The following is a 20,894-nucleotide window of genomic DNA, read 5'->3' on the forward strand; positions in this document are numbered from 1 at the left end:
AGGAAGTTATTGCTGGAGAAGGCAAAAACAAGGTGTTTGGTTACATATTGCACATTTCATCTTAGGAAGGAGAGGAACCTTCTGCTTGGATCCTGGGAAGCTGCCCAGGAATTAGGAAGCCTGTCGGTACAGAGATGTCCTGGCCAGCTTGAAATGCTCAGGTCATGGGCTTGTCAATGTCCTGGGCGAGCTGCCCAGCGTGTCTTTGAGCTGCTGGTAGGAGCTCCTCAGTCGATGCTGGGTTACTAATGAGCTCCCAGAGTCCTGCAGGGCCACCTCCAGCCCCCAGGGATGACGGTGGTCACGGCAGGTAGCTCATGTGCCATGGTGTCCCAGGAATGATGGGGGGGCTTGTTGGATACACCATGTGCTGGGGGCAGGAAGCACAGAGGGCACGGGGTGTCCTTGCTGCCGGGGGGCTCTGCAGGCACTCGTGCTCTCACTTCCCCTCTGCACAAAGGCAACCAGGATTAAATCACTGCAGGTAAAATTAGCAGATGACACATGGGCGGGCAGGTGGCAAAACCTGGGCCGGGGGGAGCATAGCAGGCAGTGGGGACGAGCAGGGTCACTGCAGAGCTGAGGGGCACAATGGGCACCCCAGATCAGCTGCAGATCTGCACCAAATGGGGGCTGCCCAGCACCCCTGGGACACGGAGAGGTGATGAGGCAGAGTGCAGCCATGGGGCAGGCGGGTGGGAGGTCACAGGAAGAGCTGAAACCCCTGGAGAGCCAGGGATAGGAGTAGGGGGGGGGGGATGGTGACCAGTGCCTGCTAAATTTAGACCCCAGTGATGAAAAAAAAATTTTTTTTTGCAGGCTCCAAATTTAGCCGGATGCAGCTCGCACTGAGCACCACTCCATCGCGCTGCGGCTGCCGGCACCCCTTCAGCCCCGGCATCCTGGAGTGGGCACCATCTCTTTCAGTCCCCAGAGGTGGGGATGCCACAGCTGGCCAGGAATGACCCCCACGCAGCCCAGGAGCAGTTGAGGAGTTCATTACCATCTTTATTGGAGGCAAGCCCACAGCAGTCCAGGTGTACACGGCAACACGCGCTACGCTACGGACACCATTCCATGCAGGCAACCACGGCTACACACGCACAGGGAGGAGTGGGCTGAGGCTCCTGTGGCAATGGGGCTCCACAGCTCTCAGGGGTCCCCCAGTGCAGCACTGGCACCAGTGCCTAAGGGCTTGTTTGGGGGGCTTGGTACTGGTACCCAAGGCGTCAGTTCCATCCCATGCGCTTGGGAACTGGGCAGAACTGGGAGACACTGGGGAACGAGGTGGGGAATCAGAGCCTCGAGTGCCCCACAGCTGCATGGCTTATTCCTCCCCGGAGCCAGGGACAGCTGGGTTGAAGTCCCAGCCTCTGTGGGTCCCTCCTGGGCTTGGGACCTTTGCACCATCAGACTAAGGAGGTCAGGAGCTGGCAGGCCCATTGAACCATGCCTTTGGCAGTGTGGGAGCAGATTGGAGCTGGGTCCCCTGGCACAGGTGGCAGGGATCATGTCCCTGGCCATCAGAGGGGACGTCTGGATGGGGCCTGGCAGAATGGTGCTGGTGTATCACGTCCCACAGAGAGGTGGCCCTGGGTTCCCTGGGCACTGCAGGACGAGGCTGAGCGTTCACCCTGGATTTCAGCTGCTCACCCCTGGTGCTGCCAGACCCAAGGGTGCAGGCACAGGCACAGTGCCCTCCTGCTTCTCTGGCTCCACCACCACGGACAGCAAAGCACAGCAGAGACCCCAGGGCTGCTCTTTGCCCAGAGCCCAGCAAACTGTGACAGGGGGCAAGGAGCAGGAAAACCACTGCGGATTCCAGGCAGGCTCTGGGATAAAACCCTGGGTTGAGGCTGAGTGAGCAGGGAAATGGAACCAAACCTGCTGACCTTGTGTGCTGCCATCCCACAGAACAAACCTGCCACCCTCCTGCTGGCAAAGCTCTGCAGATGACAGAGGTGTTTTTTTTTCACTCTCACGAGTGTGGGGCTGTGAGGCACTGCTGCCCTTGGCAATAGAACTGGGGAAATTGAGGCAGCTGGTTCATGGGACCTGGGGTTTGTTTGGCCTTACTCCATCTGCTGCTCATAAACAGCCGCCTTGGGGGACAAGGAGGAGGAGGAGGAGGAGGGGTTGGATTTCTGCACTGTGGGTGACGCGTGCGTGTGTACGCAGGTCACGAACAGTTCCCTTCCAGCTCACGGTTCACTCTGACATGGTGATGGCAGCACCCTCTGCCAGGGGAATGCTATTGAGTGGAGACCTGCAGCATCAGGAGGGACTGAGTGGACACTGGGAAACTGGGGAGGACAGGGTGACTGGTCCCAGCCCTGTGGCAGTGGGGACAAGCAACAGTTTTCCTGCCTGCAGTGACATCCACTGGGCACACAGCACTCCCAGTTTGCTCCCGGCAGCATAGGAGCCTCCACCAGCCCCAAGGGAGCTGCCTGGGAGCAGGGGTAATTTAGGATGTGGTTGTATCCTTCATGCAGGCCCACTGCTGGATGCACTGGGTGACTGCAGAAGCAACCAGCACTCCTTCCCATGGGCCAGTCTTGCCAACTCCTGGCTCCTGGGAGTACATTCAGACCACCACAAACTCCAGGCATTCATCTGTTTTCTGGTCCCTGTGCATCCTGGAGAGAAGCTGCATCCCCTGATCTGTCCATCCATGGGTGATGACACCAAAACCTGCCTGTGTATCCCAGTGGGCCCCAGCAGTCATGCAGGCAGCAGCATCTGTGAGGCTTCTCAGGTTTGGAGAGGCTTGTGGGGAGAGCTGGCCACAGAGAAAACGAGGTGCAATCCCTCAGCCCCACTCCCTGCAGCCCAGGAGCATCAGAGGCAGCACCTGTCACACAGGGAGAGCACCAGCCTGGCAGAACACATCAGGAGATGTGTAAAAGGTGCTGGGGACACTTTCAAGTGAGAAGAGCTTCTGGATGTTTGTCCCCAGTCTCCAGGCCCCAGTGCAGGATGGCAGGCTTTAGGAGAGAGGAAAGTCCGTGTGGAAGGAGGTGCCATGGAGGACAGCCAGCAGAGAAGGGAGGTGGTGTCTGTGTCCAATCTGGGCTCCAAAAAAGGCGACCCCCAGGGTCCCTTTTTTGTCCAAAGTTCGCTGAATAAATACATAAATATGAACACAAAGCCCAGAGCTGGGGCTGCTCCCCCCAAAATCCCTTTTTTGCCATTTCCCTGTAAAAACACAGTCTCCTCCCATCCACCCCACGCTTGTCCCTGTGCACTGTCTGTCCCCAGCCTGTCTCATGGTTCACTGGGCTGGCAGCAATGGTTCTTTGCATCTCTCTTAAACCCCACAGCACAGAGGTGAGTGGCTGAGATGGCTTCTCTAGGCTAAGGAAATAAATAATTCCTCCCAGTGCAAGGACTGGGGGGAAAAAGCCAGTGCAGAGAGACATCAAGTGGTCTTCAGGAGGATGATAAATAAATAAGTGGAGCTTTGTGCTGCCTCAGGAGCACATTCACTGGCAGCTTGGCTGGAGGGTATTTAAATAAAGGGGGGGGAAATAATCCCAGTCCTAGTGCTGCTCCAGCAAATGTGCTCGCTGCATGGCAGCCTGCCTTATCCCCCTTCTTCCATCCCAGCTTGAGAGGAGGCTTCTGGTGATCAGGAAGGAGCCTAAAAGACCTTCCCAGGATAAATAATCCCCACTGGGCTTGAAGGGGGAGTTTCTGTCCCCTCTGCAGGATGGGGATTTGGGGACCCCTGCATCAGGCAGGTGCCTGGGATGCTGAGTGCCTCCAGGCTCTGGATCCTTGGACAATGCTTTAATCCCGAGTTCGGTTTCTCCTCTTCAGGAAAAAGAAGCTGCTCTTCTGGGGGGGCCCCAGCAGCATGGGCACCTGGCTTTTATGTGTAATTTTGACCTAAAAAGAAGTAGAAAAACCCAGCTCAGTAAGAGGGTGCTGAGCCCTCCCAGGCACCCTCCAGCCCAAGGACCCTCAGGAGTGACCCCGTGAAGCTGGGAGCAGCTCGGCACCAGGGTGAAGAGCTCTGGAATCATATCCAGGCAGTACTGGGATGGGAAGAGGAGAAATGGAAGGGGACCCTCCTGCAGCTCCCCCAGGCAGGAATGCTGCTGTGCCCATCCATCAGGAAATGGGTGTGTCAATGAGTCCAGGGCCATCATGGGCACAGAGTCACAGCTGCTCAGGCTCTGTGGCCACCCCTCAGCAAGGGCACAGCCTCCCTCCAAATCCAGCAGCTTTGCCACCAGGAGCCTGTCCCACCTTGCTGTGCTGCCAGCCCCTCCTGCCCCATCCCGACATCCTGCCAGCCCCTCCTGCCCCATCCCAACATCCTGCCAGCCCCTGCCCAGCTCGGCTTTCTGCCCCCTCCCTGGGCACTCACGGTGCAGGATGGCTGCATCCAGGGCTCCCCATCCACCTGCATGGGCAGCAGCTTGGACGTCCTGCAAGTCACAAAGAAAAGTCGGTGCCATGAGTGTCAGGTTTCTTTATGGGTCGGGCACTCAGCTGTGAAGGGGGTAAATAAATACCTGATGATGACAGAGGAACACTGGGCCAGTCTCTTGCCTGCACTCTTCAGCCCCGTGTAGATCTGCCCCATTTCCATGGCTCCTTCCAGCCCCACCACCTCCAGCAGATGGTCACTGAGGTCTGCAAGAGAGAGGGATCTGAGCTGGTCCCCAGCCCCAGGTGTCCTCTCCCTTCTGCCCTCAAACCTCAGGGCCACGACACCAGGGCTGCTGCCTGTCCTGAAGCACAGTGGGGCTGGTGGCACTGAGGGGATTTATCCTGATGTCCTCTGTGTCCCAAAATCACCAAACTGGGTGTTTCCAGAGCTGATTTCCTATCCAAAATGTTTGGAGCAAAAGTACTCCCGGTCTGAAACAGCACCTGCTCCTGCATGGCTACACGGTGCCAGCCCAGATCCCCCCAACCCTTGCACTGTTTGTCTGCAGTGTATGAAATGATGACACTCCTTGCCTGGGTGCCCTGGGGTGCTGCAGCTCCCCAGAAGCCAGCACACGTGGCAGAATATCTGGTCAAATCCCAGGGTACCGCCTCTTTTCACAGCTCATCCTGCTCTTCTGGGCCACCAGCGAGGACACCTGACAATGGCACAGCTCTCTGCTTCAGGGTCCTCTTTCACATACACCCCTGAGAAATCCTCTGAGCCTCCCATGCCCTCTAACCCACCCACGAGTGGGGATGTCCCCAGGGCACCAACCCTGCTGTCCCCTGCAGTCCCTTTGTGCTCTATCCCACTCCCTGCTGCCTGTTGCCACTGGCTCATGCGGCAAGGGACAGCCAGTGACAGTGTGGGATGTGACACCGCTGTTCCGGGGGGCTGATTCCCACCCCAGCCCCAGGCAGGAAAACCCAGGCACCTTGTGTATTTTGCTGGCTGCTTTCTACCCCACTACTCCCCACCGGGGAACGCTGCCAGCACTTTGGGCTGTCCCTGCCCACGGGGGTGGCTCTGGTGGCCTCAGCAGTGGGCAGGAGGTGCCAGCTGGGCCCAGCATGCGTCCTGCAGCTCCCAAACCCCAAATCCAGGCTGGCAGCGCTGTGCTGGAGCCTGGCAAGGTGCTTACAAAAACCCTTGGTGCCAGCTCTGCAGTTTGCTTCCAGCTCTTCCTCTGCCATATTTTGGCGCCCCAAAAGCCACAAAAACAACTCCTCCAGCGCTGTTTCTCCAGAGGTGGTGGGTGCCCAGTGCCCCTGTGCTGCCCAGCACTCACCCTGCACACAGAACTTCAGCTCCTTGGCATCGGTGACCACCGTGCCAGGCACTTTCTCCGGTGCCTTCTTGCCCAGCCGGTTGTACCCACGCTGCTTCTTGGTCTCTCCCCACAGGTTGGAGCCCCCGTACATGCTGGGGATGTTGAGGACAGCGATGCCCTCCAGGGATGTGGTGCTCAGGTCCAGCACGGTCCCATCGCACTGCCGGGTACAGGGGTGGGGTCAGGAGGGTTGGAGGAGCTGTGCCCACCACGTGGAGCCCCCTCCTGTCCCCGCCACAGAAGGGCGGGTCCCTGAGCACAGAGTGACACCAGATGGTCACCGGGGGGCACGGGCAGCTCCAGAGTGGCTTGAGATGTAAATACCCTCCCACTTTGCTTTGCCAGAGTGATTATCAGCTCCCTGTGCTCACACTCAGCCTGCTGCTCTCCCCTCTATTTCCATTTACTACAGGTCCAAAATGGCAGTTTCAAAAAAGCAAATTCCTGGGGGACCACATAAAGCCTTGGCTAGACTCGGTGACCCAAAACAGGAGGCAACACTGCCTTGACCCTAAAGTGACTTCCACCCAAGAATCTCCACCACCTGCTTTCCCCCCCTCTCCTTATCCAAACTGACTCCAAAGGACTGGAAAGTTTGGCTGCCCAAAAAGTAGCTCAAACCAGTTTGTCTTCAAGTGCCATTTGGAAACTAGCAATAAGGCTGGGAGGAAATGAGGGGAAGGTGTCAGAAGGAAAAATGTCAGGTTTTGGAGCACAAATCACAGCACAGCACACAGAACTGGCATCCCTGGCTTCACTGTCATGCAGCAGGACTGCCTCAGCTGAAAATTCCCTGCGAAAGTTAAAATATCCATTGCCTGCAGCTTTCCCACAGGATTGAAAGCAACAGCCATGGAAATGCATTTCTTAACTTCAGATCTTTTCACACTACCCAGACATGGATCCCTTTCCTAAAGACTTCTGGTGAAAGCAGCCACTTCTCCATCCAACTTGAATTTCTATAAAGCATTCTATTTTCCTTGAGGCATCTGCTCTTTACCTGCCACTCTGTGCTTCAGCAAATCCCAGCACAGCTTTTTCCTTGCATTTTGGTGATGCAAAGGCATCTCTGCCCTCACTTCTTGTGCTGAGAGGAATGAAATGGGCTAATAAACCCCTTCTGCTGCTCCAGTTCTGGATGTTTTCCTTTAACAAAGGTCTAGAGCTAATTTTTATCACCCTTTGGCCCGTGCTGAGGACACCAACCCCGTGTATGTGGAGCTGGGCACTCACACGAGTGAACACCTCGGTGTGTCAGATCCTTTCTGCCTCCCCTGGTGCTGCAGGATCTTATTTTTAGCCTCACATTGAAAGCAAAAAAAGCAGGAATCTTCTGGTTTGGGAGAGAAGAGCTCTCTCTCCAAGGCTTGGAAAGGATGTTAATCCTTTAGTTCTCAATACATCTTAATGACATTGTGATTTGTAGGAAGAGAAAAGACCTCAGTGCTCTGAGCAAGCAAGAGAGGGCTCTGACTCCTTGTGGGATGGACAGCAAACCTCGAGCATCATCCCCAAGCACAGGCACCTTTCCCACCTGCCAGCGAGGCAGCGAGTGCCAAGGCAGCCAGGGTGGGATGGGAGCGAGCTGGCTGCCAGGAGAGCAGGATGCTGGGATGCTGCAGGAGCCTGTTCCTGCCCACAGCCACCCACGCCTGCCCAGAGCCGCGGGCAGGAGCGATTCTCCCTGCACAGCCCTCCCCAAATCGTGCCAGCGAGGCACAATGGGCCCTTTGAGCAGGGGCAGCTGACGGCGCGCTGGCAGCGAGGCTGGAAGGAGAAATTTGCAGCTGGGGGAAAAAGCAAATTCATTTCCAGGAGTTGTAGGGGGAACGAGTGCCAATTTCCAAAACAAAACTGCTATTTCACTGCAAGGCTGACAGTTGCCTGGGAGCTGGAGGGAGGACAGGCGGCTGCTTTCAACTTCCAATGCCGTGGGATTAACACTTTCCTGGCAGTGGGCTCAGCTGGTGGGGATGCACCCCGAGAAGGAATGGGGGGCACCTCGTGCCCATCTCCAGCAGCATTCAACTCCACAAACACGGACTTTGATCCACCCTGGGACACTGCTGCATGGATGGGGAAGGGGGTGAGATGGTTGTGATGCTGGTCCTGCCCCTTCCCACAAGTTTCCGAGGGTGCAGCTACCCACCCCAGGCTTTGGGAAGGGAAGAAACTGCCCTTATAGAAACAGGCAGCAAAATCCCTCTGCCCGTGGCTACACATCTCTGCTCTGTGCCCACCACCTGCTCTGGCTCCCACCACCTCTTGCAGCAAGTGCTATTTTCTCCCCTCACCCTCAGTTATAAAAGGGTGGATTATCCAGAGATAGGGAGAGACGGAAGTTTACAGCCCAAATCCCCAGCGCAGAGAAGTGACAGAGCTCTTAGCAACCACGGGCCCTCCTCCCAGCTCTAATTAAAGGCTGTTTCCATGTCAGCCAATGAGGGCTGGGAGCAGCGTGGAATTTACAGGGAGAATGTTCCAGGCATGCTCTCAAATAGAGCTGGAAGTGGGGAATACAGGATTATTCTTCTGCCCACAGCTGCTGTGGGGTGGAATAAGGGGTCCTGCCAGCCATCGTGTCCTTCTGCCACAGGGAGGGGTCAAAGCCATGGTGGCATCCTCTCTCCCCAACCAGTTGAGGGATCCATGGGCCACGGGATCCTTTGTGCCATGGCTAGAGCCAGGGACCATGCCAGGAAACCCACCTCAACCTCAACATAATCATGGAGCTTCTTGCAGGTGGCTGCAAAGGTCTCTGACGTCCCGAATTCAAAGTACCACAGCTTGTTCTTCATCCTGGGGAACAGAGACATGTCAGTATCCCACCTGGAAGCAGGGTCTTGCCCCAGTCAGCAGCAGGATGGGCTGCCAGAGACCTGGGGATGGGGGTCACAAGCCACAGCTCCTCCTGCCATCGCCCCATTTCCATGCACCCTGAGCACAGTGGGAACGAGCTGTGACCTGCTGCCTGCCCTGCCCTCCCTGCCTGGCCTGCTCCTGCCTGTCCTGGAATTCCACACTAATTATAAAGCATGAATGAACGTAACTGGGTGTGTGGCCAAGTTTCAGCAGCCTGCCACACCGCACAGGACTTGAAGCAGCATCCCAGACCCCCACCACACCTGGTACATGCCCTGCTGCCCCCTAAGGTTGGTCAAACACCAAATCCTCCTGGTGTGGTGCATGGCAGTGGCAGGGAGTGCCCCCACACCCAGCCCCTGGGGGGTCCTTACCTGCTGTTGAATTTCTCAGGGTGTTTTTCTCGCATGATGTGGAAGCGGTGGGCGATGGAGGCATCCTGTGGAGAGCACAGAGACATCAGTGGCACAGCAGAGAATCCCCACCCCACCAGGACAGGGGTGCTCAGCTCCTCATGCTTGCCACTGGTCCCTGTGGCACCACGACACGGTGTCATGGATGATGACATTGATGATCCAAGGTGATGGAGGGACCCTGAGCCAGGCTCTTCCCAAAGCTTGTTAGGTGGGACATAATTAGTGCACTCGGCCTCCTTCCCTCATCAGGGGCTCTGCATGGAGGGGGTGATGAGAGGGGAGGAAAGGCACCCAATGGAGCAGTGGGGCTCTGGGGACACCCCAAAACCCTGCACCCTGACAGCTCCCCTGGCAGGATGGCAGCTCTCCTGAGACTCATCACAACCTCTCCTTATGCACAGTAGGGGTGTTTAAGCCCAAGTCAGAAGTTGTCACCAAATGCCACCTGCATTAGCAGGAGCTGATGTGAACCCAGAAGCATCCTGCAGTGCTGCAGGTGAGTGATCCCTGCCATGGTGGCACTCCTGGCACAGGACAAAAATGCTGCAAGTCCCCGGGAAGAGAAGGGCTTTCCCCAAAACACTCCTGCTCTCAGGACTGACCCACAGCACTGAGAAAACCCCCATGGCACAGGGCTGTCATCCTCCCAAAGCTCCCTCACCTCTCTAGGTCAGGAAAACGTGGGGAAACATGGGTCCAAACACCAAAGGAGGGACCCTGAATCCTGTTTAAGCTCCTTTCACACTCACTCTTGCAACATTCCCATTGGGAAGATAGAGATCCCATGTCTGCTTATGTATCTTGGTGCTGCCTTTACAAATGACAAAAACACCAGGAAAAAAAGGCCAGGAGATGGAGGAAGGCTGGCAGTGTGAGCAAGGAGGAACAGGAAGAGAGAAACCAACTCCTGCCCCATGGAACTCACCACCCCAATGGAGAAGTAGTTGTTGATGATAGTGGATGGGACAGGATCTCCATTGGCCTCCCTGTCAGTAGGAATGATGTCGATGTGCCAGCGGTCCAGCATCACCTCTGTGCTGTGCTCTATGTCTTTCAGGACCTTCATCAGGTTGCCTCCTTCATAGCCTGGAAGGGAAAGAGGATGAAGGGGAGCATGGCCATGTCATAGCCAGGCACCAAGCACTTGGGGGCTGCTGCTATGGCACATTCTTGCAGCAGTGGCAGAGATTTTGGCTAATGGCAGGGCTCTCCAAATGGAAAAGTATGGGCAGGACCTGGCTGCAAAGGGTTCAGAAAGCAGCAGCTGCTCTTTCTGGAAGGAGTTAGGGGCACCAGGCTTAGATGCATCTCTGAACTGCATGCCAGGAGCCCAGGAGTCCTTCCTCCCTCCCTCCCCTGAGGATGGCCACACTGAGGGGTTCCCAAGGGCTGGCCACCCCCTGGATGATGTTCCTGTCCTCACCTCCTCCCCAGCGCAGGCACCGTGCCAGGTCATTGCCCGTTCCCAGAGGCAGGACGGCCACCGGTGGGTGCTTCACCAGGTTTGCCTTATCTGCAGTTCAAGGCAGAAGAGAAGTTTGGGGCTGACAAGGCTCATTCCCTGCTCATTCCCTGGAATGAGGCTGCTGGCAGGACCACCACCCCACTTTCACTGGGGGAATATCAGGAATCTGTGGCAGACCACCAAGGATGCAGGTGGATGATGCTGTGCAGGAACACAGCTGTCCCTTGCTCACCTATGCAGTCCAGGATCCAACCCACCGTGCCGTCCCCTCCACAGGCCAGCACACGGAAATCTGGAGTGTCCCGAAAGAAGTTCAGCCTGGAGAAAGCCAGGAGAGACAAGGGGTGATGTGGGAGAGCAGGGCCTGGTGGGAGGGGGCAGAGGATCACCTGCAGCAAGTCCATACCCTGGCGTGGGCCCGCCGCGGTCCAGGTTGTACACCTGGCGTGGGTTGAGCAGGTAGTGAAACTTCCGGAGGACCCTGGGAACAGAGACATCAGGAATGTCATGGAGGTGATTCCACACCAGAAGTGATGCCCGAGGGACCAGCAGCCTCCCCAGGCAGGATCCCACCTACCTCTCCCCTTGCCTTCCTCCACTCTTGGGGTTCACAAACACGAGCAGCGGGTGTGTCCCGGGCTGAGGGCTGATCTGCAGGGCAGAAAACACAGCTGGGAATTCCTGCCTACTGCTGGGTTCAGTGGCAGAGCTCACCTGCAGCCCTGTGCAGGAACCTACCTGCAGCCCTTGCCCATCCACTGTGGTGGAGTTGAACTTGAAGCCCTGGCTGTCCTCGGGGCTGGTGCTGGCAGGGGAGTCGCTCTCTGACCGTCGGCAGTGGGACTGCCTGTCCTTTGGGGAACCGAGGCGTGGATGCCCACACTGCCCAAGGGGCAGTGCCAGCAGCCAGGGGAGGCAGACCAGTCTCAGCACTGCCCTGCTGGGTCCCTACCACTGGCAGTGAGGAAGGGGACACTTACCAGGACAAGGGGGACACTTACCAGGACAACTGGGCAGATATAGGATGGGAGTAAGATGTGGTCCCGCAGAGGGCCCCCATCACACTCTGGCTTCACATGGGAGGCACACTTGTTGTGGAGCTGGAGGGGTGGGAGGAAAGGATGGAACTGGACACCTGCCCTCTCCTGATCAGGAGCCCAGAGCTGGCCACGGGATTTGCCCCAGCCCCGTGCACTCACCGTGATTTGGCACCAGACACAGTGCAGGCCAGTGATGCCCTGGTAGCACTTGATGCTCTTGTGACATCTGTCACACTTGGCAGGTGAATTGCCCTCGATCCAGGTGTGCTGCATCACCTGCAAGGCACGGGGACACTGTGGCACAGCACCCACTGACCTGGAGGCACCTCCCTCCTGCTGAGGGTGTCCATCAGGATTTTGGAAGCTTGTCCTGCAGGGATGCTGCTGATCCAATCCAGCCCCTTGCACAGCCCCTAGGCAGACCCATGGTAAATCTTGGAGCTGGGGGTCATGTGGGTGCCTGGGGATTGGAGATGGGGTGCATCCTGCAAGGCTTTGGATGCTGGGAATGCCCAGGATGTGAGGGGCAAAACCCAGGGGAAGAAGCCGTGGGGAAGCAGAGCAGGAGACCAAGGGGGCAGGACACACCACTCAGAAATGCACCAGCTGCCTACTCACACTCGTGTTCCTCTTGGATTTAACGTAGGTGCTGATGCAGGCAGCAATGTCTTTGGACACACACCTCTCATGGACTGTGTACTTGCAGACTGGTGAGAGAGAAAAATCACAGAGCCACAGAATCGTTTAGGTTTGAAAAGTCCTGTAACACCCTCGAGTCCAGCTGTTACCCCAACACTACCAGGGCACCACGAACCCAAGTGCCACCAAGAAGGTGTCAGCATCCCTCCCCAGCATGGGAGCTGCCCCCTCCCCACTCAGCCTGCAGCACCCACGGGGCTCAGCACTCACAGGGACCAGCCCTCCCTCCCCAGGGCACCACTGGACGTGGCAGGAGCCACCAGTGTGGGAGTGCAGCATCCTGGCAAGGCTGCAGGACTCACAGGAGCAGCAGAGGCCCTGCTTGCGGACCCCCAGCAGCATGGTGCGGCAGAAGTTGCAGTAGGCAGGTTTCTTGAAGTGCTTCAGCCTCCAGGCATGCTGACCATCATCTTTCACATTCTGCAGGAGAGTGGAGGGTGAGGGGGTCACTCCCCTGCTGCCAAGAGTCCCGGTGCCCTCAACCCATCATTTTTATCAAAATGGATTTTTTAGATTTGGATTTTCATCCCCTAAAAACCCTATGGTGTTTCTAAATCCCCATGGTGTTTCTTTTCATCCCCTAAAAACCCCATCTGCTCCCAGACTGGGATCATGGGCTCCTCCTATTCCCCTTCTCTCTTGGTGTTCCCCAGAGCATCCCTGCCACTGCATCCCCCTGGACACGTCCAGCCCCAGCTCCCGTGGAGCCTTGGCACAGCCCAGCCACAGAGAGGACCTTGGCAGCTGACAGAAAGGTGACTTCACACTTGAGGCCAAGCTGCCACCACCACCATGGGGTGACAAAAGCACAAACCTCTTCATCTGGGGCCAGGCATGAGTGTTTTGCAGGAGCCAGTTAAAATTCCCTGCTTTCTTGATTTTCTTTTCTGCCAGAAAGCCCCACCCCACCTCTCCAGGGGAATCATAAGGACCATGAGCCAAACCATCTTTCCCTGCAAATTATTACCCGATGGCCAGGGATGCACTTGAAAGAAATGAAGGCCAAAAGGACGAAAAAACAAGACAGAGAAATAAAGGGCATCCCAACAACCCCACCTTTGCTCTTTAAACCTCACTCTACAAGAGGAGGTGCCATTTTAGGTTTTGATTAAATGTTCATCCAACTAGAGTGCTCTGCAATAGCAAGGAGCAAGCCCAGCCTGCTTGGGCACATGCAGCTCAAAAAATGAGCTTGGAAAGATTTGGGGGGTGAAGGGGGCAGGGTGGGGGTGTCAGCAGGGCCAGTGTGGGGCTGTGTGGTGCCATATGAGTGTGTGGTCTGTTGCTGGGGGTGGGCTGGACCAACCAAGGTAGGTGCCCACAGGGACACTCACTGTCTCCATCCCCAGGAGGACCAGCAAGGGGATGGTGGTCATGCCTCCCCGGATCCACTCCTCCAGAGTCACAGTCCCATCGTGGTTGTAATCGATCTCTTCCATCATAGCCTTCAAGATCTGCAGGAGGGAACAAAATGTGGTGATTTGGTGATGCCACCCAGGGCTCTGGCTCTGCCTCCAGCCCCAGCACTCACAGGCTTCAGCTCGGTGGAGTCCCACTCCAGGTACTCAGCCACGTGCACCATCTGGTTGATGATACGATCCAGCTCCTAAGCACAGACACAAGGTAGTGCCCGATGTCAGGGATGGCTCCAGGCACGAGCAGAGGGTCCAGCCCCAATCCCCCAAGGTCTACATTCCCATATGCCCAAGGCCACCTCAGTCCCACCAGTCTCAACAGCAACACCCCAGTCCTCAATGGGTGCTCCTTCTTTTTTCAGGGCCTTCTACCCTGAAAAACCTGCAAGAAAATCTGTCATGGGTTTTCCTTGGGAAAAACTATTCTGATAAACCAGATTTTATCTGCAGCAGCTTTCAAGGGCGATACCCAAAGAACAAAGAGAAAACATCATAGAAGAAGGAGCTGTGCCTGACTTTTTTCTTCCCTGAAATACCATGACCTGATGTAGAGCTGCAATTCTTGGTGGGTGGATTTTTTTCTAGCTCCTGCTGGATGCAGCAGAGCTGGCATGTGATCCCCAGCTCTGCAGTCCAGCTGCTGCTTTCCTCTTCCCACATCCCTGCCCCTTTTTGGAGGACCTCACCAGGGCACTGGGCACCCCAAGAGTGTCCTGCATGTTTCCAGCCCTCTGATTAGCCCCTGATTTCTGCCCCAAGGGAAGGCTCACCGAGCTGTCCAGAACACCATTTCCATCGGTATCGTAGAGGCGAAACATAACTGGGGAGAAGAGAGAGAAGCTGCTGGTAATTAGAGCACCCTGAGGTGTCCCAGGCACCCTGTTCCAGGCTGCTGGAGCTTCAGGGTGGGAGCAGCACTTTGCTGCTGAGCCAGGGTGAGATGTCACCCCAGGGCTGTGCAGTATCAGACACAGGCAGGAGCAGAAGGGAACACTGAGTGTTTTCCCAAGTGGGCAGGAGCAGCCAGCCCTGCACTCATCCTCAGGTAAACCCCCTGCAGGTGACACCCTGAGCGTCCCCCTCCTCACAGCAGGACCCCAGGGTCACACTTACACTCCAGCTTGTCCTCTGCTCGTCCCCTCTCCAGCAGGGACAGGTAGCAGACAATGTCCTTCAGGTGGACCACCTGGGCCACGGGGGTGGGAGGAGGAGGTGGGGTGGTTTTCAGGGAGCTGGGGCCTTTCCTCAGGCTGAAGGGTAACCTCTTCTCCGTGTTCCTCGTGCCTGGGGGGCAGGGAGAGATGCCACACACAGAGGTGACATTGGAACAGGAATTGTCACCAAGTGGGACATGGAAACTCTGGGGCAGGGACCCATTCGGGACTGAGTGACAGCACAGGGCCAGGGCTGGGACACAGAGGGGACACAGAAATGGACATAAAAAGGGCACTCGGGGCTGGGTGCCCTTGCAGGTGCAGGGCTGGGCAGTGCCTCTCAGTCCTTGGGGTGCAGACTCCCACACCTCCATCCCTGCAGCTACGGGCAGGATGAGCAGCTGGAGCCCACAGAAATGTGTCCTGCTGGGAACAAGCACCCACCCAGAAGGAGGGAGAAGCTCAGTGGGCAGCAAGGCAGCTTGCCAGGGTGCCAGGGCAGCCCACGCTCACTGATGCCCATGCCAGCAGCAGGGTTGATGCTCCTGACAGAGGGGCCCCATTTCCCCCTCCTTACAAGATGCTGCCAGGTAATGAAGACATTGGCTGATGGGGGCTCTGTGGGATGGGATCAGTAGCCTAAGTGTGCCAAGAAAAGGTGTCAAGATGCCAGGAACACAGTGAGCTTGGGGTGGCGCTGCCACCACGCTGGGGACTTGGCCAGAAACTGGGGAGGGCTTGTCACTGCCTGTGTCCCTCTGTGGAGCCCCAGCCAAGCTCACCTGGTGACTGAGGGTTGAGCAGAGACACGGAGGAGATCTTGGAAGAGCCTGAGGAGTTGTGAGCAGAAGTGGTGCCAGTGGTGGATTTCTGGGAGGATGATCTGGACCAGCTGGGGGAGGCATTGGGGATGGATGCCAGGGTGAGGGATGCTGGCTGTGGCTCAGCTGTGTTGCTGTGGCAGCTCTTGGGCTCGGGAGTGTGTCGTCCCAGAGCACTTCGAAGGCTTTTCCCGTTGATCCCTGCAGAGCAGACATGCCCAAGGGCAGTGTGACACCAGAGTGTCCATGCCCTTCCTCCAGGAACTAGTGCTGGGTGCTCACCCTGGGTCCTCTCTGCTGGCCCCATGCCCCTCTGCCCTGGCATCCCAGCCCCAGGGCTCTCTGGTGACCTCTCACCCTCCTGCCTGGCCCAGTAGCTCCCAGCAGAGCTCACATCCCCCAGTGACGGACACCACAGTGCTCAGGACCAGACAGGGAGGATGTGGAGGATGTGGTCCTCCATCCAGCCAGACTGCAGGACATTCTCCCTTTCCCTTTGCAATTTATAATCCTTTCAGCAGATGTCTCCACAAGCCATGAATCCACCCGGGAAGGGCGGGGGGAGGCAGAGCTGGGTGCTGGTGCACAGCCTGCTCTGGGTGCAGCTGAGTGCAGGGGGGCTGCTCACACCACGACAGGCACGGGTCACCTCGGCCTGCATGGGGATGCTCACACAGAGTGACCCGGGCTCTGAACGTGCAGGGGAAAGGGCACATTCAGAAATCCCTCCCTGGAGCAGCACAGAGCCTTGGGAACCCACGGGACAGATGGGGCTGTGAGCTGGCCCCGATGCCACCCCCTTCAGGTGCCATTCCCACCCTTCATTCCCGTGAGCAGCGTGGGAGCAAGCCCAGCGTGCCACACTGGCCTGGCATGGCTCACCCAGGGTGCTGTGCTGAGCCACACCGGGGCTCTGGTGCTGGCTCTCGGGGGAGGCTTGGCAGATCTTACGCTTGAAGGAAGTGAAGAGGTGCTGGCAAAGCTCCTCGGGCACATCTGCCTCCAGGTAGGTCTTCATGAAGAGGCAGAAGCCCTCGTAGTCGATGGGCTGGGGAGTGGACAGAGGAGAAGGATGGAGGTGCCCCAGGCCACCATGAGGGTGCAGAGCTGCATGCCCTGGGCCCCCCTCACTGGCCACATCAACTGCAGACCCCTCCCCAAAATTGCTGGCTCCCTAAATCCCAGTGATGGGAGGTAATCTGAAGGGACCCAGAGGCAGCAGAAATGCCCAGTGCTGGCAGCAGGGACAGCAGCCAGGGCAGGAGCTGGGGGAGTGGCAGGAAAGGACAGAGCAGTGGTACCTTCCAGCCCAGCCCCAGCCCCACGGGGGTTGCTCCTCCTGAGGACTCTGTGCCTCCTCCTTCCCTGCTGGGCATTGCCATGGTGTGAGGACGATGTCTTCTCAATGGCTTTTGTGGCCCCAGCTGGAGTGAGGCTCTGGTACCACGGAATAGCAGGGTACCTTTGTGCCTCTCCTTGTCATGATCAGCCCACTGATTTTTCTCATTTTGCCTTGATTCTAGTGATTACATCCCCCATGGAAGGCTCTGTCCTGCTGGCACACTAATAGGTCCCTCTAAAAGCACCACTTGGAAAAAATAATCCCAGCCTTCCTTGGAGGAGAGTGAGAAGGCACAGCTGTCCCATCCCCATTCTGGACAGGTAATCTGCTTTTAGGGGGAGAGTAAATCCCTCCTGGATTCTGCCTGGCAAGGCAATGCCCCAAAAAGCCCTCATTTGGGTGGGGTGGGATGGCCATGCAGTGGACATGGTCTGGGGAATCAAGTCCTGGGAGCAAAACTACGGGGAGAGATGGGGGCCAGGGAGCCAGCCCTGCCTTCTCTGGCTGCTTCCTGCTGTGGGACGGGGCTGGGGGAGCCTGCAGGGGCTGGGGACTGCCAGCAGCACACGGGGACACTGGGGGACACTGGGGGACACAGGGCCATACCTGTTCGGGGTTGTACCTCGAGAGGACACCGTCCCCATTGAACTCCTCCAGAACATCCTTGAGCTTCTTGGTGGAGTCTGGGGAGACAAAGGCACCGTGCTGAGCGTGGCCTCACTGAGCTGCCTTCCTCATCCACCAGCAGGGTGGTGCAGAGGGGTTTAGCTGCTGGACAGACAATTTCTGGATCCTTCTGTGCCTGCAAGGAGCCACCCATGCTCTGCTTCCCCTTTCACTTTCGGAGGGCAGGGCAGATATGGAAAACTGGCCTGGGAGCTTTACATATATAGAGAACTTCCTCCTACCAGTATGAAAATAAGCACAGACTCAGAGCAAAGCAAGGAAGGCGTGGACCACACGCCAGTCCCAGCTGCTCTGCTGTGCTAAGCACAGTCCTGGATGTCCCTGCCCCAGTGCAGGTGGCTGCTGGCACCCCTTGGCAGGGCCAGTCATCCCAGAGGCTGCCTTGGGCTGCCCTTTGGTATCTCCAAGAGGTGCCAGGAGGAAGAGATAGAGCTTTATTCATAGAATTATGGAATCATTAGGTTGGAAAAGCCTTCCAAGATCATCAAGTCCAATCATTAACCAGCACAATTGTGCTCACCACTAAGAAATGCCCCACATCTCCATGGCTTTTAAATACCTCTAGGGTTGGTCACTTCACCACTGCCCTGAACAGCCTGTTTCAGACCTTGACTACCCTTTTAGGGGAGAAATTTTCCTGAATATCCAATCTGAACCTCCCCTAGTGTAGCCTGTGGCCATTCCTTCTTGTCCTATCACTGGATTGGTCCATGCAAACTTCCAGACAAGTAGTAGACTTTCCCTGGCTGAGTGTCCTTAGGGCTGGAGTGGCTGGAGGGACATTCACCCTTTCAAAATAGAGAAAAAAGGGAAAAGCAGAAAAAAAATATCAAGGTGAGTGAACATTCAGCCCTCACCTTCAAACACACCTCTGGGTGTGTGCATTTAAAAGGTTCTCAGACACACCAGCCTTGTTAATTACTGTGAAATCCTCTCTCCATGTGGGGGCTGTGCTGGCTCTGATCCCCCAGCCCTCTGCTGGGGACAGGACTTGGCACTGGACCACAACTGCCTGGGATGTCTGGGGCACTCAAGGAAAGGGATCCTGGCCTTCCTTGGAGGACCCCCAGATCCTGTTCCCCAGCCTGGTGCTGAGCCATCCTACAGGGGAGGAGGCAGCTGTAGAGTGCTGGCCACACTTTGATTAACAAAACAAAGATGTCATCAGTGCACTGAGTCCAGCGTTACAGATGGTGCTTTACGGCCTGGAAAGCAAAGCTCATCATCCTCCAGAGAGGCAGAATGAGATGCAGAGAGGGATGCTGCACACATGCCTCTGCCTGCAGCCCTGCCTGATGTCTCTGGCTGGTGAGCAGGAGCGTGGCCCCACTGGAGAACATGAGGAACTTGTCCCCAGCCTCACCCTTCTGATGTACAGTGTCCCCAAGGCCAGCCTCAGAGAGCTCACAGTGTCCCCTCTGCCTCTCAGTCACCTCCCATCCAGCCTGCTCACCCCAGGGTCATGCCAATCCTGCAAAGCAACACCCTTGTGATTTTACACCCCTTCTCCCTTCATCCTGTGGCTTTCCTGCCCCACCCTGCCCTGCTCTCAGCATCTCCATGGGCTGCACCACTTCTCCATCAACTGCTGTAAAAAGCACGCCCACACTCCGGCTCTCTGGCAGGCAGGACCTCCAGGACCTGGTTTTGGACCTCTGGGCTTTGCCCAGGCTCTCTCTCCAGCTTCTCCCAGCTCCAGGACCCCTTTGGTGCTGCTGCAAATCTCCTTTCCTCAGCAGGAGCTGCAGCAGCTCTGCAAAAGCACTAAGGAAAATTACTGCAGAGGGCTGGCAGCCCAAAGCACGCTGTGGAGCAGCTCCTGTGTTTGGGAAAATCCAGTCTGCTCTCCTGGTTGGCATTTCACTTTGCTGAGGAACGTGGGAGCAGCCGCCTTCAGACGGACTGAGCCGTGCTCACGTGTCCGGCCCCCAAAGCTCAGCTTAAATCCTCCTGGGCAGGCGGCCATGGGCACCCCAGCCAGCCAGGGTTAGGGGTCTGTTAGACTTTTCCAGCCTTCCCACCAAAGATCTAAGGAATCACCTCGTTTTCCAGGAGGACACTAAGGAGAGGGAGCTCGTCAGTCCAGCACAGACCAAGAGGATTTTGAATCCTCTCTTCTCATGCCAGGAGGGTGCACAGGGTACTCACAGTCCGTGTACTGCTGGAGTTGGGCAAACTCGGCGGGGCTGAGCGAGATCCACATGCCATCACTCATCTTCGGGCAGCAGGGACGTGGTGGGGGCCACCAGGCTCAGTGCCACACGTGCCAGGCAGCAGGCTCAGTGCCACAGGTCACATTGGCACAGCGAGGGGCACACGGGGCTCTCGGACTGCTGGCATCGTTCTGCTGAGCCTGTGAGAAGCCAGAGCTTCAGGGCACCGGGTCAGCACCTTCCTCCCTGGAGGGGACAGAAACAGAGGAGGGGGTCAGTGGTAGCCACAGACTGGGTCCTGCTGCCACAGCTCCCTGGGGACAGTCACCTGCTGTAGTGGGGGTCTGTGTGAGTTTGGAAATGGGGTGCCAGGGTGTTTTCCCAGCTGGGAAAGGCCACTGCAGACATGGGGGATCTGTACTCCAGGGAACAGGGAGGCTGCAGTGAAATGGGGGTGAGCACAAGGAGGAGCTCAGGGCACCTCACTGTCTCAGGGACTGGTGTCCTCCTCATGCCTGGTGCCACCCACCCACAACAGCCACAACTCTCACTGGCCACAGGATGTGGCTGACAGAGGTCAAGCAAACGCCTCGGGCAGGAAAGGAACTTGTCACCCCCAGCATTTCCTCTGGGGAACCCAGCATGGGGAGAAGGAAGAGCATGAGTATTTAAAGAAGATGCAAAAACTGGAGGCAGGGAATACAAGAGAGATTAGCATGCAGCTTACTCCTGCACCTTTGAAGCTGGTGTTTATTTCCAGAGAATCATTGTAAGTGTAAATCTACAGTTTTTCTCTTTTCTACAAAGGGAAAACCTGTGCCACAGAAAATCCCTGACCAAAGGGCTCTCTCCAGCCCACTCATTTATAGGCTTCAAAATTTATTCGGTTTTAGGTTTTATTTAACCGAATTGGTCATCGGGCAAAGGATTTTGGAGGAGGTGATTGTTCTCTAAGGAGTTTGATCTCCATTTTGGGGCTGTTTCCTTGCTAAATGTTGGCTGCCACTTTCCACCAGCCTGAGCTGGACTGGATTGGAGAAAGCAGAGCAAGGATGAGCTGGGAAAG

General features: G+C 56.8%; 1 protein-coding gene across 2 annotated transcripts; it reads right to left on the reverse strand.

Moving 5' to 3' along the window:
* Positions 1-987: 987 nt before the first annotated feature.
* LOC106849647 (diacylglycerol kinase beta) lies at positions 988-20,055 on the reverse strand. 2 transcript variants are annotated; one of them, XM_088170603.1, is made up of 24 exons: positions 19,824-20,055; positions 17,595-17,671; positions 16,598-16,694; positions 15,608-15,847; positions 14,785-14,955; positions 14,442-14,491; positions 13,788-13,862; positions 13,591-13,710; positions 12,559-12,676; positions 12,176-12,264; positions 11,717-11,833; positions 11,519-11,617; positions 11,256-11,369; positions 11,095-11,168; positions 10,924-10,998; positions 10,750-10,835; positions 10,476-10,565; positions 9,978-10,138; positions 9,011-9,075; positions 8,483-8,573; positions 5,733-5,934; positions 4,524-4,644; positions 4,376-4,436; positions 988-3,891 (listed from the first exon to the last, which is right to left on the reverse strand). In XM_088170603.1, the coding sequence occupies exons 1-24, from the start codon at positions 19,888-19,890 to the stop codon at positions 3,793-3,795; spliced, it is 2,559 nt and encodes an 852-aa protein (XP_088026729.1). In that variant the 5' UTR covers positions 19,891-20,055; the 3' UTR covers positions 988-3,792. The 2 variants fall into 2 exon arrangements, with proteins under 2 accessions (XP_088026729.1, XP_014725874.1); XM_014870388.2 differs by having other exon boundaries at positions 16,529-16,694; positions 19,824-20,054.
* Positions 20,056-20,894: the final 839 nt, after the last annotated feature.

Source organism: Sturnus vulgaris, chromosome 10 (assembly GCF_052056855.1).
Source record: "Sturnus vulgaris isolate bStuVul1 chromosome 10, bStuVul1.hap1, whole genome shotgun sequence".
NCBI lineage: Eukaryota > Metazoa > Chordata > Aves > Passeriformes > Sturnidae > Sturnus > Sturnus vulgaris.